General features: G+C 38.2%; 1 protein-coding gene across 3 annotated transcripts in view; it reads right to left on the reverse strand.

Moving 5' to 3' along the window:
* Diaph3 (diaphanous related formin 3) overlaps positions 1-16,120 on the reverse strand; it is a 473,693-nt gene that overhangs the window by 293,014 nt on the left and 164,559 nt on the right. For all 3 annotated transcript variants that reach the window (XM_029469353.1, XM_021182083.2, XM_021182084.2), the window contains 4 exons: positions 15,071-15,135; positions 6,550-6,654; positions 3,348-3,656; positions 2,462-2,576 (listed from right to left, as the gene is read on the reverse strand). In XM_029469353.1, coding sequence (XP_029325213.1) covers positions 2,462-2,576; positions 3,348-3,656; positions 6,550-6,654; positions 15,071-15,135 — 594 coding nt within the window. The remainder of the gene's footprint in view (positions 1-2,461; positions 2,577-3,347; positions 3,657-6,549; positions 6,655-15,070; positions 15,136-16,120) is intronic.

The following is a 16,120-nucleotide window of genomic DNA, read 5'->3' on the forward strand; positions in this document are numbered from 1 at the left end:
AAAATAAATATATATATTATATAAATATAATTATAATTATAATATTATAATAATATTATAATATTATATATATTATTTATATATATATATAAATAAAATATGTATGTGTGCGTGTGTGCGTGTGTGTGTGTGTGTGTGTAAGAAAAAGAAGGACTGGACAGAAAGGACAGGACTAAGCAAAGGGGGAAGAGAGGAGAGAGATAAAGAAAAGCATCCAGCCCTGTAAACCCAGGAGCTCAATGGGGACCACAGGGTCCTCCGCACTTCCAAGGATGTTGAGAACTACAAATCCCAACAACCGGAAAAAAGTGTACCAGAAACTAAAGCCTAAGTCTGTTTTAAATATCAGGGCATAAATACTGACCAAAATAAAAATAAAATAAAATAAAATAAAATAAAATAAAATAAAAAATTCAAGGTTGTATGCATTTTCCAAGTCTAGAAAATATGCAGGATTATTATGTCCACAATAAGAAGCTCACGACTGATTTTCCATCCTTATTAACTGAGAGATATCCACACTATTCACTGCAAAGATTCAACACAATAAAACGTAGACACACAGGTATAAACACCACACGCTTCACTAATTGAAGACTCTACTTAAAATGCAAACTAATGGTTAAAATCATACATGCCTACCCCGCACAACCAGGAATCTCAGGAGATGTATTAGGAGTGTGATCTGGACTAAAGGATGCTAAGGAGCAAGACTTGATTCTGAGTTCAGAAATGATAGATAACCACCTCTAGGGTCACTGTACACAGGCGAATGTGAGCATTTACACACGATTCATCAGCAGATAGGCCAAAGCAGATAACCACCTGTCCATGCCACAACCGCATGCACATGTGAGTTCTGGAACATCCTTTTTCCTTTCATTTGCATCACTCCCAATAAATGTCTATACTTTCTCTCTAAAAGCAACAAACACAATGGCTGCACATTTTCATTAAAATGCTCATGGACTAGGAAGGTCGGGAAAGTGCCCATGACTCATCATGTCATGCTCTCAAGGAATCATCTGCTCAGATCAACATCACAGAACAGTCATTTCCCAGACAGTGGCTGACAGTTCATTATGAAATGTTGGTATTGCTCAGGAGCACAACCCTGGCTTTCAAGTTCTTTTTATTCAGTGTAACAAGTATCATTCACAGCCACAGGATTAAATACATAAACATGACCCAAGCTGCAGGTGAGCTGAAGCAACACATGGCGTAGACGCTGTCAGCTGTACTTGAGTGAGGGATGTTATAGCAAAGGGCTAAAGTAAGGCAGAGGCAGACAGGAGTAAGTCTACTCAGAGAAGCATCCTTAGTTCGCACCTTACTCTTTTCAGCCAGTATTCGACTGAACAAACGGATCTTCCCCCTGGCAACCAAGAATCTCAAGGCTAAAGTTAGATGACTTAAGAATTTTTAAAGGTCCAATTATTTCATTTAAGGCTAACACTACAGCTAAATTAAAGACATGCTAACAAGTTTCCCTTTTGAGCCTCATTAATTAAGAAAGTAATCAGAGGAAGACGGGAAAAGGACGGGTAGCTCAGTGGCAGCTCCACCTAGAGAGCTCTGAGGTACCACTATTTGTTCCTACTACAAGACGAAGGGAAAACTAATCAATTGCAGATTGTGAAATCTGAAAGTCTGAAGGGTTTTACATGTAAATACAGAATTTAACTACACACATTTCCCTTGATTGCCTGAAGACTGAACTAATCTTATTCAAAGGAAATCTTGATTCACAATAATCAAAAGGTAAAATTAAGACCTGCTTACTTCACAAGTTTTCCTTCGGTGAGCTTGTCAAAAATTCCTTGCTGTCTTTAAAGGCCACAATAAAGAATTTTCAATATTTTATTCAAGACACATCCTGCACAGAAATACCTACTAATTCTACAATTACCTGTCAGACAAAGTTTATAATTTGCAATTATTTCTTAAAGAGTTTCTAATTTACAATTATATTTTGGGAAGCATTTCAATAGATAAAAATGAATTTTTATGGTTTAGCCAATATTTGTAAATAGGTATGATGATCAATTTGAATCCTACATATGAAGTATATCTACCACTGTGGTTAGTAAACAGCATGTATTTAAAAGTCGATTCCGCTCTAGACATACCAAGGCAAAACAAGATTTCACTTCACATTGTCTCTGGAAATTCACAGCTTTGAGGACAAAGCCTAAGATGTTACATAGAAAACTAAGAGCAGATATAGAGTTTTTAATTTAAATTTGCTCATGTTATCACCTGTGTGAGAAAAATTGCTTTGAAACATTTCATTAGATAATTTATTTATATATTAGTAATAAAAATGTAGTAATAGAAATAAAGTAATAAAAATTAGTAATAGAAATAAGGGATTCTTGGTGTATTTTACACATTGGTAACTATAAAATATCAAAGTTAAAAATTTTCAGAATAAAGATAATAACAAAACTATTAAACTTACCTTTTTCTTGGCAACAAAACGTGTTCTCAAGTTTACAAAGCAAATCCCTATTTTCATACTTATTTTCATTTACTTTGATCCAGAAGCAGTTCTCAGACATTTCATTTGGTCCGATCTGCAATCAGAGAAGAGGAACTCATCAATGCTGGACACTTCACCCATCCTGGTCCAATCATGGCACACAGACGGGCAACCCAGGGATCCAGCAAATGGTCATGACGTCATCTCCCTCAGATATGTCCCCAAAGTCTGCTCAGCGACAGACAGATCTTGCAAAATATTGATGGCTTATGAGGAGAAGAAAACAGTTTCCATGATCAAATGACTGAGGATTTGAAGCTACATGTATTGAAAATTTATTTGTTTCTTCATAGCTATGATTTCAGTTATTAGTAATGTTCACGTGTACTATGCATCATGAAGGGAGTTAACATCACACACAATCTCCCATATTTACAAGATCAGGAGACCATCCTTCAGCGGTATTCAGAATATCTATAACCCATGTGCAAGCTAATAGCTCCCAACAGGAAAAAGGAACTATAAATGCTAACTAACATTTTGAATGTTTGAGAAACACTTCATACATATACAGTTAAAGGCAATAAAGGTAAGTTATCAGTTTATTAACAAATCAAATTCCCATGAAATTGTCAACTCATACCAAATTTACAAATCAGAAATTATTAGACTATAGCAAAATACTTGACTTCAACACTTCCAAAAAAATGACATGTTCATAAAATATATTTACACATATGATGTATATGCCATATCATGTATTGTCATTAAGAGTAGAGTTCCCATTGGAAACTATGTATTAATATATCTAAATTGAAGTGTTAATCCAGGACAAAATGTGTCTGATGCCACTAGGAAGCCTTACCTTTAACCAATTCAATCTTCTCATGCTGATTTCAGGTTTAAATTCTTTCTTTGGTTTCAACCCAAATGGCAGGTTTAATGGAATAGAGCTTTGCCCACCGAGGAATCCCAGAGGAGGTGGTGGTGGTACAGGGCCACCAAATGGCATTGGCATTCCTGGAAGTGGTGGGGGTGGTGGAGGAGGGGGCGGTGGGGGAGGTGGAACTCCTCCACTGAGTGCTGGTGGGGCAGGAGGAAGGGCTGAAGGGCCAGCTTCACCTTCTACTGAAGGTTGCAAAGGAATTTTTGTACCAGGTGGCAAGGCACCAAACTAGAAAAGGGAAAAAGAAATAGAAAAATAATAAGAATATGTTCACAATAGTAAAAGTACTTTGTTTTCAAAAATAAATTATTAAATTTAAAATGCCAGTATATTACAATTACTTATAAAATTCTAAAAACATCTCTTCCAATTTGACCATATAACCATAACTGTATTCTTAAGAAAATGTAATTTCCCCATTGTGAAGCAGTTAAATGCTAGGAATGGGTCTATGAGGCTAGAAGACTAAAGTGTCAGCAAGCTCCCTGTACCACTAGAAGCTTTATGAGGAAGTAAGTCCATATGGGTATGCAGAGAGAATATAGCAGGGGACAATCACTGTACAGACGGTGTTATATACTTCACACACAAAAATATAAAACATTATCACACTGTCACATCTTCTCAGAATACAAAAAGGTTAGTAAATATCTTTGTATCCTATAAATAATAAAATTTCATATATGAGAACAAACAAGAGTGTGTGTGTGTGTGTGTGTGTGTGTGTGTGTGTGTGTGTGTGTTATTACCAACATTAGTACCTTTGCTCCAGTCTTCTCCATAGTATTCAAATACATTTCAGTAGGAGGGAAGGGAATCTAAAATTCATAGTAGAGCCATCATTGCCTGTCTCTTGAACACCATTAGGAGATGTACTTTTAATTCAATGTATAATCCAAACTCAAATACATACATAGAATATTCAAATATCCGTTGCCCCACTTGCCCAGAACATTCGTGACCCTGTCTTCTGCCTGCTCCTTCAGTCTGAACTAATAGGTCCTTCCTCAGATAACCTGGCCTGCCCACTCTGCCATGTCCTAGTGCAGCCTTGTCCTTCTCACAATCAACCAGCAAAGCTGTGGTGCAATGATGGAAAGGACCAAAGCGAAGCTGAGCTCGCTAATGACAAATAAGTTTTATGAGGGATGTGACTATGTTCTCTTTATCATTCAAAGGCTGTGACAGGTACACACAGTGAAGAAATGAAATAGGGAAATGAATAAAAAACAAAAATAAAAATGTAAGCAAAAGCCACAGCCATGAGGTAAAGGAATATCAAGTTTCTTGAGGAATGGGGCTTTTGGTAGGCAAATGTCACAAATAAACATAATAAACTGAGGACCTGAAAAGCATCCACAGTGTCTAATCCTCCTTGTGAGAATACATAGAGTGGAGTGAAGGGATTGTTCTTATGCAGAGGAGCTCAGGACTAATCTTTATAACAAGACAATTTCTCAAAATTACTAACTTATGTTACTTTTATACTAAGTTATGTATATATAAATATATCCATATATCTCAGTATACACATAAAACACAAATGTAACATAGGGTATGGTGTTGGGAAGAAAGAAAGGAAAATAAAAACAAATGTCCTAAGTTGTTAAAGAATGACTGTGCATGGCGATCTTATATTACTAAGTTTCTACTGCAATACCCATGAACAGAGAGTGTCACTGTGTAAGATTTAAAACAATAGAGGGGCCAGGCATGGTGGCACACACCTTTAATCCCAGCACTCTGGAGGCAGAGGCAGGCTGATTTCTGAGTTCCAGGCCTGCCTGGTCTACAAAGTAAGTTCCAGGAAAGCCAGAGCTATACAGAGAAACCCTGTCTCGAAAAACAAAACAAACAAACAAAAGAACAATAGAGGGAATTCCTTTGTTTTATTTCAGTCTTAAAGCATAAATTTTTCTATATATTAATATTAATATCTATTTATATTTAATTCTGAATTTCCAAGAAGTAATCATTCAAATGGAAAATTTTTAAATAACATTTTGAAATTTATATTAGCAGGAGACAGAAAAAAGTACAAATATTTCAGCTATTCCTTTAAGTCAATAATCTATAAAACAGACACACACACACACAACCTGTTTCGTTTAATATAAAAAGAACCGTGTCAACCTTGCTGAACATGGTACTTAGTATAAGAAAATAAAGAAGACAATGAGAACAGTATCATTTTCTTTTTAGTGACATACTCTGTAGCACAGGCTGGCCTCAAACTCTCATCAATTTTGCTGCCTCAGACTCTGACAGCCATAGATTATAGGCATAAGGCACTGTGTCTTGCTAATGGCTCTGTTGATTACTAAAGGTTTTACTTTTTAGCAACAGATAGGATCTTACAGAGTATTTTCCAGAAGTGTTAGTCACAAAGTTAGCATTGTATATGCAACAGAGAACAAAAAGGCCAGGAGTGTTAGAAACAATGTACCTGAGCCTAACTCCATCTGGCCAGGAATTAGCAGGAGAGAGAGATGTCAGAGGATGACTGTTGCTGAGGATGGGATGAGGCTGGGACCGCCTGTGTAATGAATGCAGATGATGTACTTGCTGTCTCATGTCTTATGTGTACAGTGTACACGGGAGCTATCTGCTCATAATCCAGATTTTCTCCTTTTTGTCAGGTTTAAATCTATTTACTTTTGGAAATTGAAAAATTATCAGAAAATGTTCTCATTCAGCTAGGGGTTATCTTTCATGGCAAGGAAACCCATAGGCTGAAGGCTTGAAAATATAAATAGCATGAACAATAATTTCCTGCAGTAGGATAAAGATCGGTGATGGATGACAAATGGAAGAGGAAAGACTTTCTTAACCTTTCCGCTTAATTACTTAGGAAACATGTGACTGCAGAGGCACAATCCAAGTGAAGCAGAAGGAAGCCGCTTAATTAGGAAAAGCCTTGACAAAGCCTTGACAAGGAGGAGAAATGGGACAAACAATAACTTTATACACGATAAACAGCAGCCTAGAGACACACATGGATAATTCTGGGAAATGTATAAGAAAAGTCAAGTTTCTACATTTTGAGCCTGTGAACATCTAAGATGACCTTCGTGCCCCTGCTATGAATTCAAACCCAAATTCACTCGAGCTGGTCTTTTACCTGGGACTTAAAAGCTTGTAACTCCGCTTGAAGCTCATTAATCTTTGCCTCTTTTGTCTGCAACTGAGCCTGGGTTTCTTGGTGGTCAGTACACTCTTTTTCAAACTGAAAAGGAATGAAAGAGAGGGAAAGACGGAAATAAAAAGCATTATTCTTCATATAAAAATATGGCTCTAATGATCTGTCAATAAAACACTTCTGAATCGGTTTCATAAAAGGAGTGGCATATTCCTGACAAGTCGCCCACAAGCCTTTCTCTCTAAGTCGCTCCAGGTCCCTGAAAAATCATTTATTCAGAAGGGAAGAGACAAAACCTGAAGTGGAAGACCGTGACCTTCTATTCCCAACGGAGCAAACAGGCCCATAGTTATCTACAACCCTGGCATTTTTCTTAAAAGTCCATAAATATCATGGCGATTGTGAATAAAGCAACCGAAGGGAAAGCATTGTACTGCCTACGCTTCCACCCTCCACCTGCGGAACCTGACACTTGAAATCCATCTCAAGTTCATCCGTATGATTTAAAAGTGTTCCCTTTTAATAGTTGTAGTGGTTCCGAACTTCAATCCATAAACACATTAACTGTTCGGTTTGTTTTTCTTACAGCTTATCTCCTGCTATCTTACAGAGATTAATGATAAATTAGTTTTTCAAAGTCCCTGATGCAATACCTTCTGGGAGGAAGGCAAATAATAAAATCTGGTGTTCCAATGAGTTTTCTAATTTATATAGCCACTCATCACAGGTTCCTATCTTGCATTCAAATAGTTTCACTTTGCCATCAACAAGATTCAAAACCTATCCTGAGGGAACTGAATTTAAATAGAGCATTGTCTCATAATCAAGAACAAGTATGTGGCACTTTTTCAAAGAAACACAAACACATACACATACACACACACACACACATACACCAAGATGCAAGTTCTTTGTGCCTCCAGACAAAACAGGGACCGCAGTCTGGTATGGACCTCTGTCTTAGTTAGGGCTTCTGATGCTCCAAGAAAACACCATAACCAAACAACAAGCTGCGGAAAGAAGGCTTCATTCAGCTCACACTTGCTCAGCACAGTGCACCATGGAAGGACGTGAGGACAGGAACTCAGGGCAGGATCCTGGAGGCAGGAGCTGATGCAGAGGCTATAGAGGGAGCTGCTTACTGCCTTGCGGCTCAGAGTTTGCCCATTCTCCTTTCTTCTGGAAAGCAGGACTACAGGCCCAGGAATGGCGCCACTCACCATGGGCTTGACCCTCTCCCATTGATCACTAATTTCAAAAATGCCTTACAATGGGATTTCATGGAGGCATTTCCTCAACTGAGGCTTCTTCCTCTCTGATGACTCTTGAAGAGGAATTTTAACCCAGCAACATGGCTGTTCTGCCAAGGGATAATATACGAAGACCTAAGTCTGTATGATCCTGCTGGAATGCAAACCCACCACACATCTTTAAGACCTCTGGCTAGAATACAAACATGCCCTTAGTACAACCTTTCATCCCAAACAATGAAGGTACAGTTAATTTGTAAAAGGATGTAACCATGTTTCAAATGACATCTAATTGAAGGGCAGAGAAAGACATAAATCAGAGAAAGGTTTGACAGAATGAGTTGATAGGATACACCCACCTCCAGAGTTAGTTTGAGACCAATGCTAGAGAAAACTGATGCCCATCAGCTGTGCTCTGACCTACACGTGTGAGCCATCACACACATGCACATGAATAAAGAAATGGATGAAATTTTTAAATGGCTTAAAACAGGCAAATAAGAAAAGTATATTCTGTAGAAAAAAATCAATTTTTAAAATAATGAAAAAATAAAATTGTTCAAATTCTCCCAAATTGTTCACTTCTCCCAAAACACACCAGCATGATCACCAGTACTGTGAAGACTCAACCAAACACATCCTGTATTAGAAAATTAACTAAAAAGATACTAACACTCAGCTCAGTGAAGTAACCAATTCACAAATTAAATCACTGTTAGTCTTGTCGGTTCGCCTGCTTCCCATTGAATTTGTTTCTGCAGATATGAACTATAGAAAGCATGGGGCTCCATTGGCACGTTCTCAGGATGCATAGCAAGTACTTTAATTACTCTGTACATCCTCCCAGCCCATCCACAGCATCCCTCTTCCTCTAGCATGGGCATTCTTCTATCCTCTATTTAACGCCTTCTAGGTTCCACACAACAGAAAATTCACAACACACTCTTTTGGCTTCTTGACTTATTTTCCAAAACAAGTGTTTTGTGGGGTATTCCTAAGCCACTGTTACAGCTGCTCTGGACTCCGGCCCTTCATTTATTCCTAAATAGCCCTCTAATATCTGAGATTTCACTTCTAAACTAGCTTTTCTAACATTCTTTTTATCTAATATTCAACTTTTCAAGCCAACTGAAGATCATACACTTTGTTACCCATAATATGACAAAATTCCTATACTGCAAAAACCCATCAGCTGCCAAACTCCACATCAAATGACTGTCTCAGCCTCATGTTCACCATTCCACAGCTGTGCTTCTTAAAGTCATGATCAATGTCATAGCTTTAAAATGTAAATATAAACTAAACACTAAGTTAACAATTCAGAATATCCTCAATATCATAAACAATAATACCAAGAACATGCAAATAGTGCTAATGGAAGTGAACATTCTTATACAGGGTAATGAAAATGTTCGAATAAGCGAAGAAACAATATACAGACTATGAGAGAATCTTTACTTGTCCAGCAAGAGTATAATATCGAGAATGTATCAGCAATTTCAGAAGTTAAAGACCAATATCAAATTTTCTAATCAACAAATGGATGAAAGCAGTGAACAGACATATCTCCAAAGAAGAAATACAAAGCTCAAATATTTTAAAACATATTTAATATCCTTAGCCAGCCAGTGTGCACACGCGCACATACTCGAGAAGAATCAAATATCCTTGTGGAAGAGAAGACAAAAAAATTAAAGAGCCAGAAGTAAAAGATTTCACTAAAGTGAAATGGTATTTTCCAGATACAAGGTAACTGCTCAAATAAACTCCCAGTGGTTGTGGGCAGCATGTGCAAGACTCTGACAGCCAAACAGAATCCCAGAATGGATGAAGTCAGTGAGCCCTAGTCTCCCTGCTTAGCTGAGGAGCTGCTGACAATTGAGAACTAATAAGGGAATGAGAGTCAGTTTTCCTTCACAGCAAAACAGCTGCTAGGTCAACCATGATCCAGGAGAAGACCCCAACACAGAGAGAATTTGGTCAACATAGTCCAGACTCCATGCACTTGAAACAAGGAAGGAAGACAGGATGGTGAGTGGATAGGAATGTGGACAAAGAAGGGAGACGGGAGGTATGATTAAAGTGCAGGGCATAAAGTTCATAACCAATCTTCAGCCGTGCCAAGCATATGTTTTGTATATATTGTGCTGGTTTATTTTTGTCGACTTGACACAAACTAGAGTCTGCATGGAAGACAGAACTGAGAATTGCTTCCATCAAATGGGCCTGTGGGCATATCTATGGGCATTCCTTCACTGGTCATCAGTCCACCTATTTTCCATTACAGAGGAAGTATGTCACAGTATGCCTACAGTATGGCCCTAAAAAGTGTTAGGTTGGGGGGGGAAGGGAGAGAGAGAAATACAGACAGACAGACAGACAGAACATGGTCAGACTTTCTGGTCAGCAACATATGACTGTTATTTAAAAGCAAACTAACCACCCTGGATGCATAAAGCCTGCCGTCAATAAAGGCAGTAGGAGACCAAAAGAAAGACAATGAGTCACTGAGAAAAAAGATCTTGAGGAAGTAGTAGAAAAGTGTCGGTAAAATTTCAAGAGTAGGCCATTAAATGGTATACAATCTGCTGAGAGTTCTGAAAGAAAGCATACTAGGAAAGTTAATATGCCAAGTTGGCACTTTAAAATACCTAACCAGCAGCTATGTGAATTATTGAATGAAAAAGAAATACTAGGCACAGAAATTAGCTTTGAGTCTACTGCAGTTGTCAAAGCAAGGATAACGGAGAAAGGATGCCAGCAAGTAATAGGATATAGATCCAAAAGACCTTGTAACTGAGCATAGGAAATTTAAACCAAGGAATGGTAGTCCACACCATTAATTACACCATTCAGGAGGCAGAGGCAGGCAGAACTCTAATTTGAGCCCAGCCTAGTCTAAAGAGCAATTTGCAGGGCAGTCAGAACTACACAAAGAAACCAGATCTCAAAGAAATGAACAAACAAAGAAACAAATATTAAAAAAAAAATGAGGTTAAAAGGAGAAATTACGAAGCACTGTATATTTAAGATAAATACAAGTATCTTGTTATTATTGTTAGGTGATAATATCACAAGTTAAAAATAGCAAACACATAGAGGAAATGTATTATTAGAGAGAAAACTGTTTGCTTTAATTAACATAATTATTGGACACAGTCTACTTATGAAAGAAGAGGTACATTGCTCACAGCTTCAGAGGCTCAAATTGCAAATGACACAGAACAGGAACTAGGATAAAGTGTGACTCTTGGCGCCATCACTTCATGGCCAAGGCATGAAAGCACTGTGTGATGCAAGCACACAATTGGATGGAGAACCAGCAGCTTAGGAGAGGAACTGGCCTTCACCCTTTATCAGGGCCCTTGGCCTCTAAGGAGAACTACAGGGATGAAAGAGTTAAGTAAGCCTAGTGCTGACTTAATTAAATGCCCTCCCAGTATGCTTCATTACCTCCTGGTTTATGCTGGGGACCAAACCTTTTACACCTGAGTCTTTGAAGAAGTGCAGTTATAGCACAACCAACTACATGCTAAGCTTGAGATACCAGGTAGAAATTCAAAAGACATTCATAAATGTACCTGCTCCTTGGATACTGTACTGGCTATTTTTGTGTCAACTTGACACAGCTGAGTTATCACAGAGAAAGGAGCTTCAGTTGAGGAAATGCCTCCATGAGATCCAACTGTAAGGCATTTTCTCAATTAGTGATCAAGGGGGAAAGGCCCCTGTGGGTGGGACCATCCCTGGGCTGGTAGTCTTGGGTTCTATAAGAGAGTAGGCTGAGCAAGCCAGGGGAGGCAAGCCAGTAAAGAACATCCCTCCATGGCCTCTGCATCAGCTCCTGCTCCCTGACCTGTCTGAGTCCAGTCCTGACTTCTTTTGGTGATGAACAGCAGCATGGAAGTGTAAGCCGAATAAACCCTTTCCTCCCCAACTTGCTTCTTGGTCATGATGTTTGTCCAGGAATAGAAACCCTGACTAAGACAGATACTCAACTTCGATACTGTACATTGATTCCTCAGGGCTAACAGACATCATTAGCTTCATTTAATTCTCTCTTGCTTACCCAAGGCTAAGTGAGAACTCTTCTGCAGGCTGATACACCAAATACACAGGAATTATCATACTTCCATATGAATATGCTAATGTGATGTTACCCACCTTAACTGCACTCAACTTGTAAGCTCACAATGGTAAAAACCTTTTCTAACTTACTTTTCATTGCCTTAAATGTATAATTAAATTTAGTAAATATTTTAAGCTCTCACCTTTCTTACTCTCATCTCTAGCCCTCCTTCTCTCTCTCCCTTCCCCCTCCCCTTCTCCACATGACCGTGGCTGGCCTCTCTCCCTCTTTCTACCTTCACTCTTTATCTCTGCCTTTCTACAATAAAGCTCTCAAACCATAAAAAATGAAAAAAGAAAAAAAGTGATAAGCCTACTCCTGCCAAACCCAAACACTGAATACCATTGATGAATATATCAATACCATTGATGACTATATCAATACCATTGATGAAATTTCTCAGCATCCAAGCTCTTTTCTCGTTTTTACAATGAAATCAAATTTCACTACCAGAAAAAAATATAAGTGAAAGTGAACAAACCGAACAAGCAAACTTCTTATAAGAATGACAATAGGAAGGCTTTCTGATAATACAAATCTTGGGACATAAAATACAGACAGAAAGGATTTACTTAGGGACAGTAGAAGAAAAATCGAGTAGATTATAATGAGTATAGTCTGGAAAACTTATTAAATTGACTTGATGATACAAAAACAACATTTTTTTTCCTAAGAAAAAAATGTTCATTTCCTTACTTACAAAAGAACCAGGTAAATCTCCAATCAAATCACAGTAGCCCTGGAGATAAACCAGTGTCTCTTATTAAAGTATACCTTAGGAAAACTGATATCAAAGTGGTCTTTCTCCCTACCCCTCCACCCAAAAAAGAAAAAAATTTTGCTGGAGCAATATTATACTAACAAAATTACACTAAAAGAATGTCAAGAAACACAGTTAAGGTTGAGTTTCTGCTTAATTTCATTGCCTGGGGTAAATGTCTTAGTGCCTCTGTACAAGAAGGCTGATCATTCAATACACTCTATACACTTTCTGGCATCTCTGCTCTTCATTTTTCAAATTTATGCACCTAAATAAAAAATGTCCCTAGAAACTATGATAGCTTCCTGCCTAAAGCAAAGTATTTACATGTGTCCTTACACAGCGATCAGAGCAAAGTTTCTGCTGATATATACAAGATGGTATGGCACTAGAAATCTTTTATGGAGCGAGAGAGTTTTTTGAATGCATGTAACGCATACAACTCATGGCTTTAAAAAGGCAGCTAACCTTGAACAAGGTCTTTTATTTACATGTAAAGCTTGCTATTTAAAAAAAAAAATGTATCGAGTACTTTGTATTCAACTCTACTGATATTCCCTACACATCAACAAAACATAAGTGCAGTCAGTCTCTATTATTCCTGACGTATCTGCCGCTAATACTTGAAAATCAGTACTACATGCATGAAAGTGCAGGTATTAAGAGTAGAATACAATGTTAGCTGAGAGAATGCTCACACTGTATCTAACGGCTATTAACCATTTAATGGCCATTTGGACGTTTAAATAATCTAACCATTTTTCCTGCACCAAACCAAACATCATATTCATTGTTGTAACCCTAGTGAGCTGGTTGTGTTTGGTCAACTTGACATCAACAACAGTCCTCAAGAAACAGATAGCCTCAACTGGGAAATAGCCTCCTTGAGCTTGCCCTATGGGCATGACTGTGTGTTATTTTGGAAATTGATGGCTGATGAAGGAGGGCCCAGCTCACTGTGGCAGTACCACCCCTGTTCAGGTAATTCTGGGTTTTATAAGATAGCAGGCTGAGTTACCAGTGAGAAGTAAGGCAGTGTCCTTCCATGGTCTCTGCTGCAGTTCCTACACTGCTGTCCGGAATAACTTCCCTCAATAAGGAATTTTAGCATATAAGCCAAATGAGCCCTTACGTTTCTGTACTGATTTTGGTCAGTATTTTATCCCAGCAACAGAAATCTAACTAAGACATGTAGCAAGCGGCCAATGGTCTGGAAGGGCTTGGTTGATTCCAATCCTTAGGGCATAAAAAACTTCACAGACATAAAATTCATCAAACCTGAATAAAGTTTGATTTGCAAGTTATGTGTAATCATCAAGTTTACAGGAAAGTACAAATCTCTTCAGGCACTCTTAGGCCCTACTCCATTAACAACTCATAAGGCAGTGCCTAACATAAAGGCTCATAAGGAAATAGCTATATGGGTTGATTATTTGGCAGTATAGTTATTTCTTCATCAATTTGAGAAGCTGGATTTAAGAATTCAACTCTGAATGACTACTTCAAAAGTCAATCATCCAACCAAGAAACTATCTAATACAGATATCTACGTCAGTAAAAAGAGGACAAAACACGGCACCAAAGAAAAGCAAAGGTGAGCAGAGTCAGAATAACTTCTAGACTGAAGCATCTGATGGTGGTAGCACCCCATATCTCTCTGTGCTGCCATGGTTGTAGTGGGACACACTACGCACATCAGCCTATCCCTGAACACCAAGATCTGCCTGCCTCTAGGACCACACATGGCTGCTTAAAACATTTTTAATTTTTTGAGATTATACTATATACATTGTCTCCCCCTTTCTTCTGTCCAATCATTAATTCATTCACTCATTCAAGAAGTATTTCTTGGATTGCTTATAAACAAAGAACCCAGAAACTGTTCTAAACTGTTCTAAACTGACTAAAGTCCCAGGTTTACTCTGGAAGAATAGCTAACACATCATATGTACATGTTTAAACACATGGCATTTCTGATGACAATATAAAGCAAGAAAAGGAGGTAAGGAGGTGGAGCACATTTCCAATAATGAACTGATCTAGCCAGTGCTCATGGAGTGAGGCCGGCTCAAGCTGGCTCAGGCCAGCTCACACAGCCTGAGGGACGTGAGACGGGAGGCAGGAACCAGTAACAAGCCGTCACAAGAGGTAGCGCCCTGCAGCAGCTCACATGCAGGCCTGCAGCAGCTCACACACACACAGGCCTGCAGCAGCTCACACACACACAGGCCTGCAGCAGCTCACACACACACACAGGCCTGCAGCAGCTCACACACACACACAGGCCTGCAGCAGCTCACACACACACAGGCCTGCAGCAGCTCACACACACACACAGGCCTGCAGAGCAAAGCCGTTACTTACTTTCTTGCAATGTTCTGATGCTTTCTCTTCCCACTCTTCTAGTTTTGCCTGATCTATGCAAACATCTAAAATTAGAGTAACAAAAATTAAATTATGTTTCATGTAAACTGTTGATGATTTTATGAAAAAAAAATCACAGAAAACATAATCCATGATAACGTAAAGTGGAGGAAAACAGCACAATATTATAGAGGCTCCTTAATGTGTGATGCCAGTGGAATTCATATTGAACTCTAACCTTTCATCAGGGAAGAGGAAAAGGAACAATGATACAGCGCAACATGGAAAGATTCCCATTATCAATGTTGATTTGGAAAGAAGAGATGGCAAGACCCAAAATCAACCAGGAAAGGTGAGAAACAAAGCTAAAGGAAAAGAAGCAACTGACAAATGTTTCTTTTCCCAACTAGTGTGACCATATATGAATTCAATGAGAAATCATAGCAAAAGGTATGTAATCCAGTATGTGGAGCATTACAGCTTTCATACGTTAACCAATCATCCTGCAAAATAATTGAGATACGTGCTTTCTGATGAAAATTGGGTAATACTTAAGATTTAATTTTAGGCTTCCTTTCATCTAACAAATCTCCTCTCCAGAACTTTGCATTCAGACAAGGCCTCTGATTTAAATGTCACTATGTTAATAGGCACTGGAAATAATATCAACGCCCAATAATAATGAACTAAGTTATAATATACATCCATCTGTCTGATGCTAGGCTTGACAAATTATTCATTTATTTATCATAATGTCCTTTGTGTTCCTTTTAATAAAACCAATATGCAAACGAGTTTAAGGAAACAAGTGTGTAATAAGAGAAAGAGTAAAATGAAATATCGGTTCTATTTCATAAATACAACCTATAACCTTGCTGTTTTGCACTATTCTGCTGGCTATTTTATTTAAAATTAAATGTTACATATTTTAAGGCATTTAAGTAATTTTCCATTATAAAACATTAAAATAAATCTCACCCATCTAGTTCAAATATTTTTACCATTTTACTTGCAAAATTGACTACCTATACATACACAGGGGAGGGGAGG

This window comes from Mus caroli, chromosome 14 (genome assembly GCF_900094665.2).
Source record: "Mus caroli chromosome 14, CAROLI_EIJ_v1.1, whole genome shotgun sequence".
Taxonomy (NCBI): domain Eukaryota; kingdom Metazoa; phylum Chordata; class Mammalia; order Rodentia; family Muridae; genus Mus; species Mus caroli.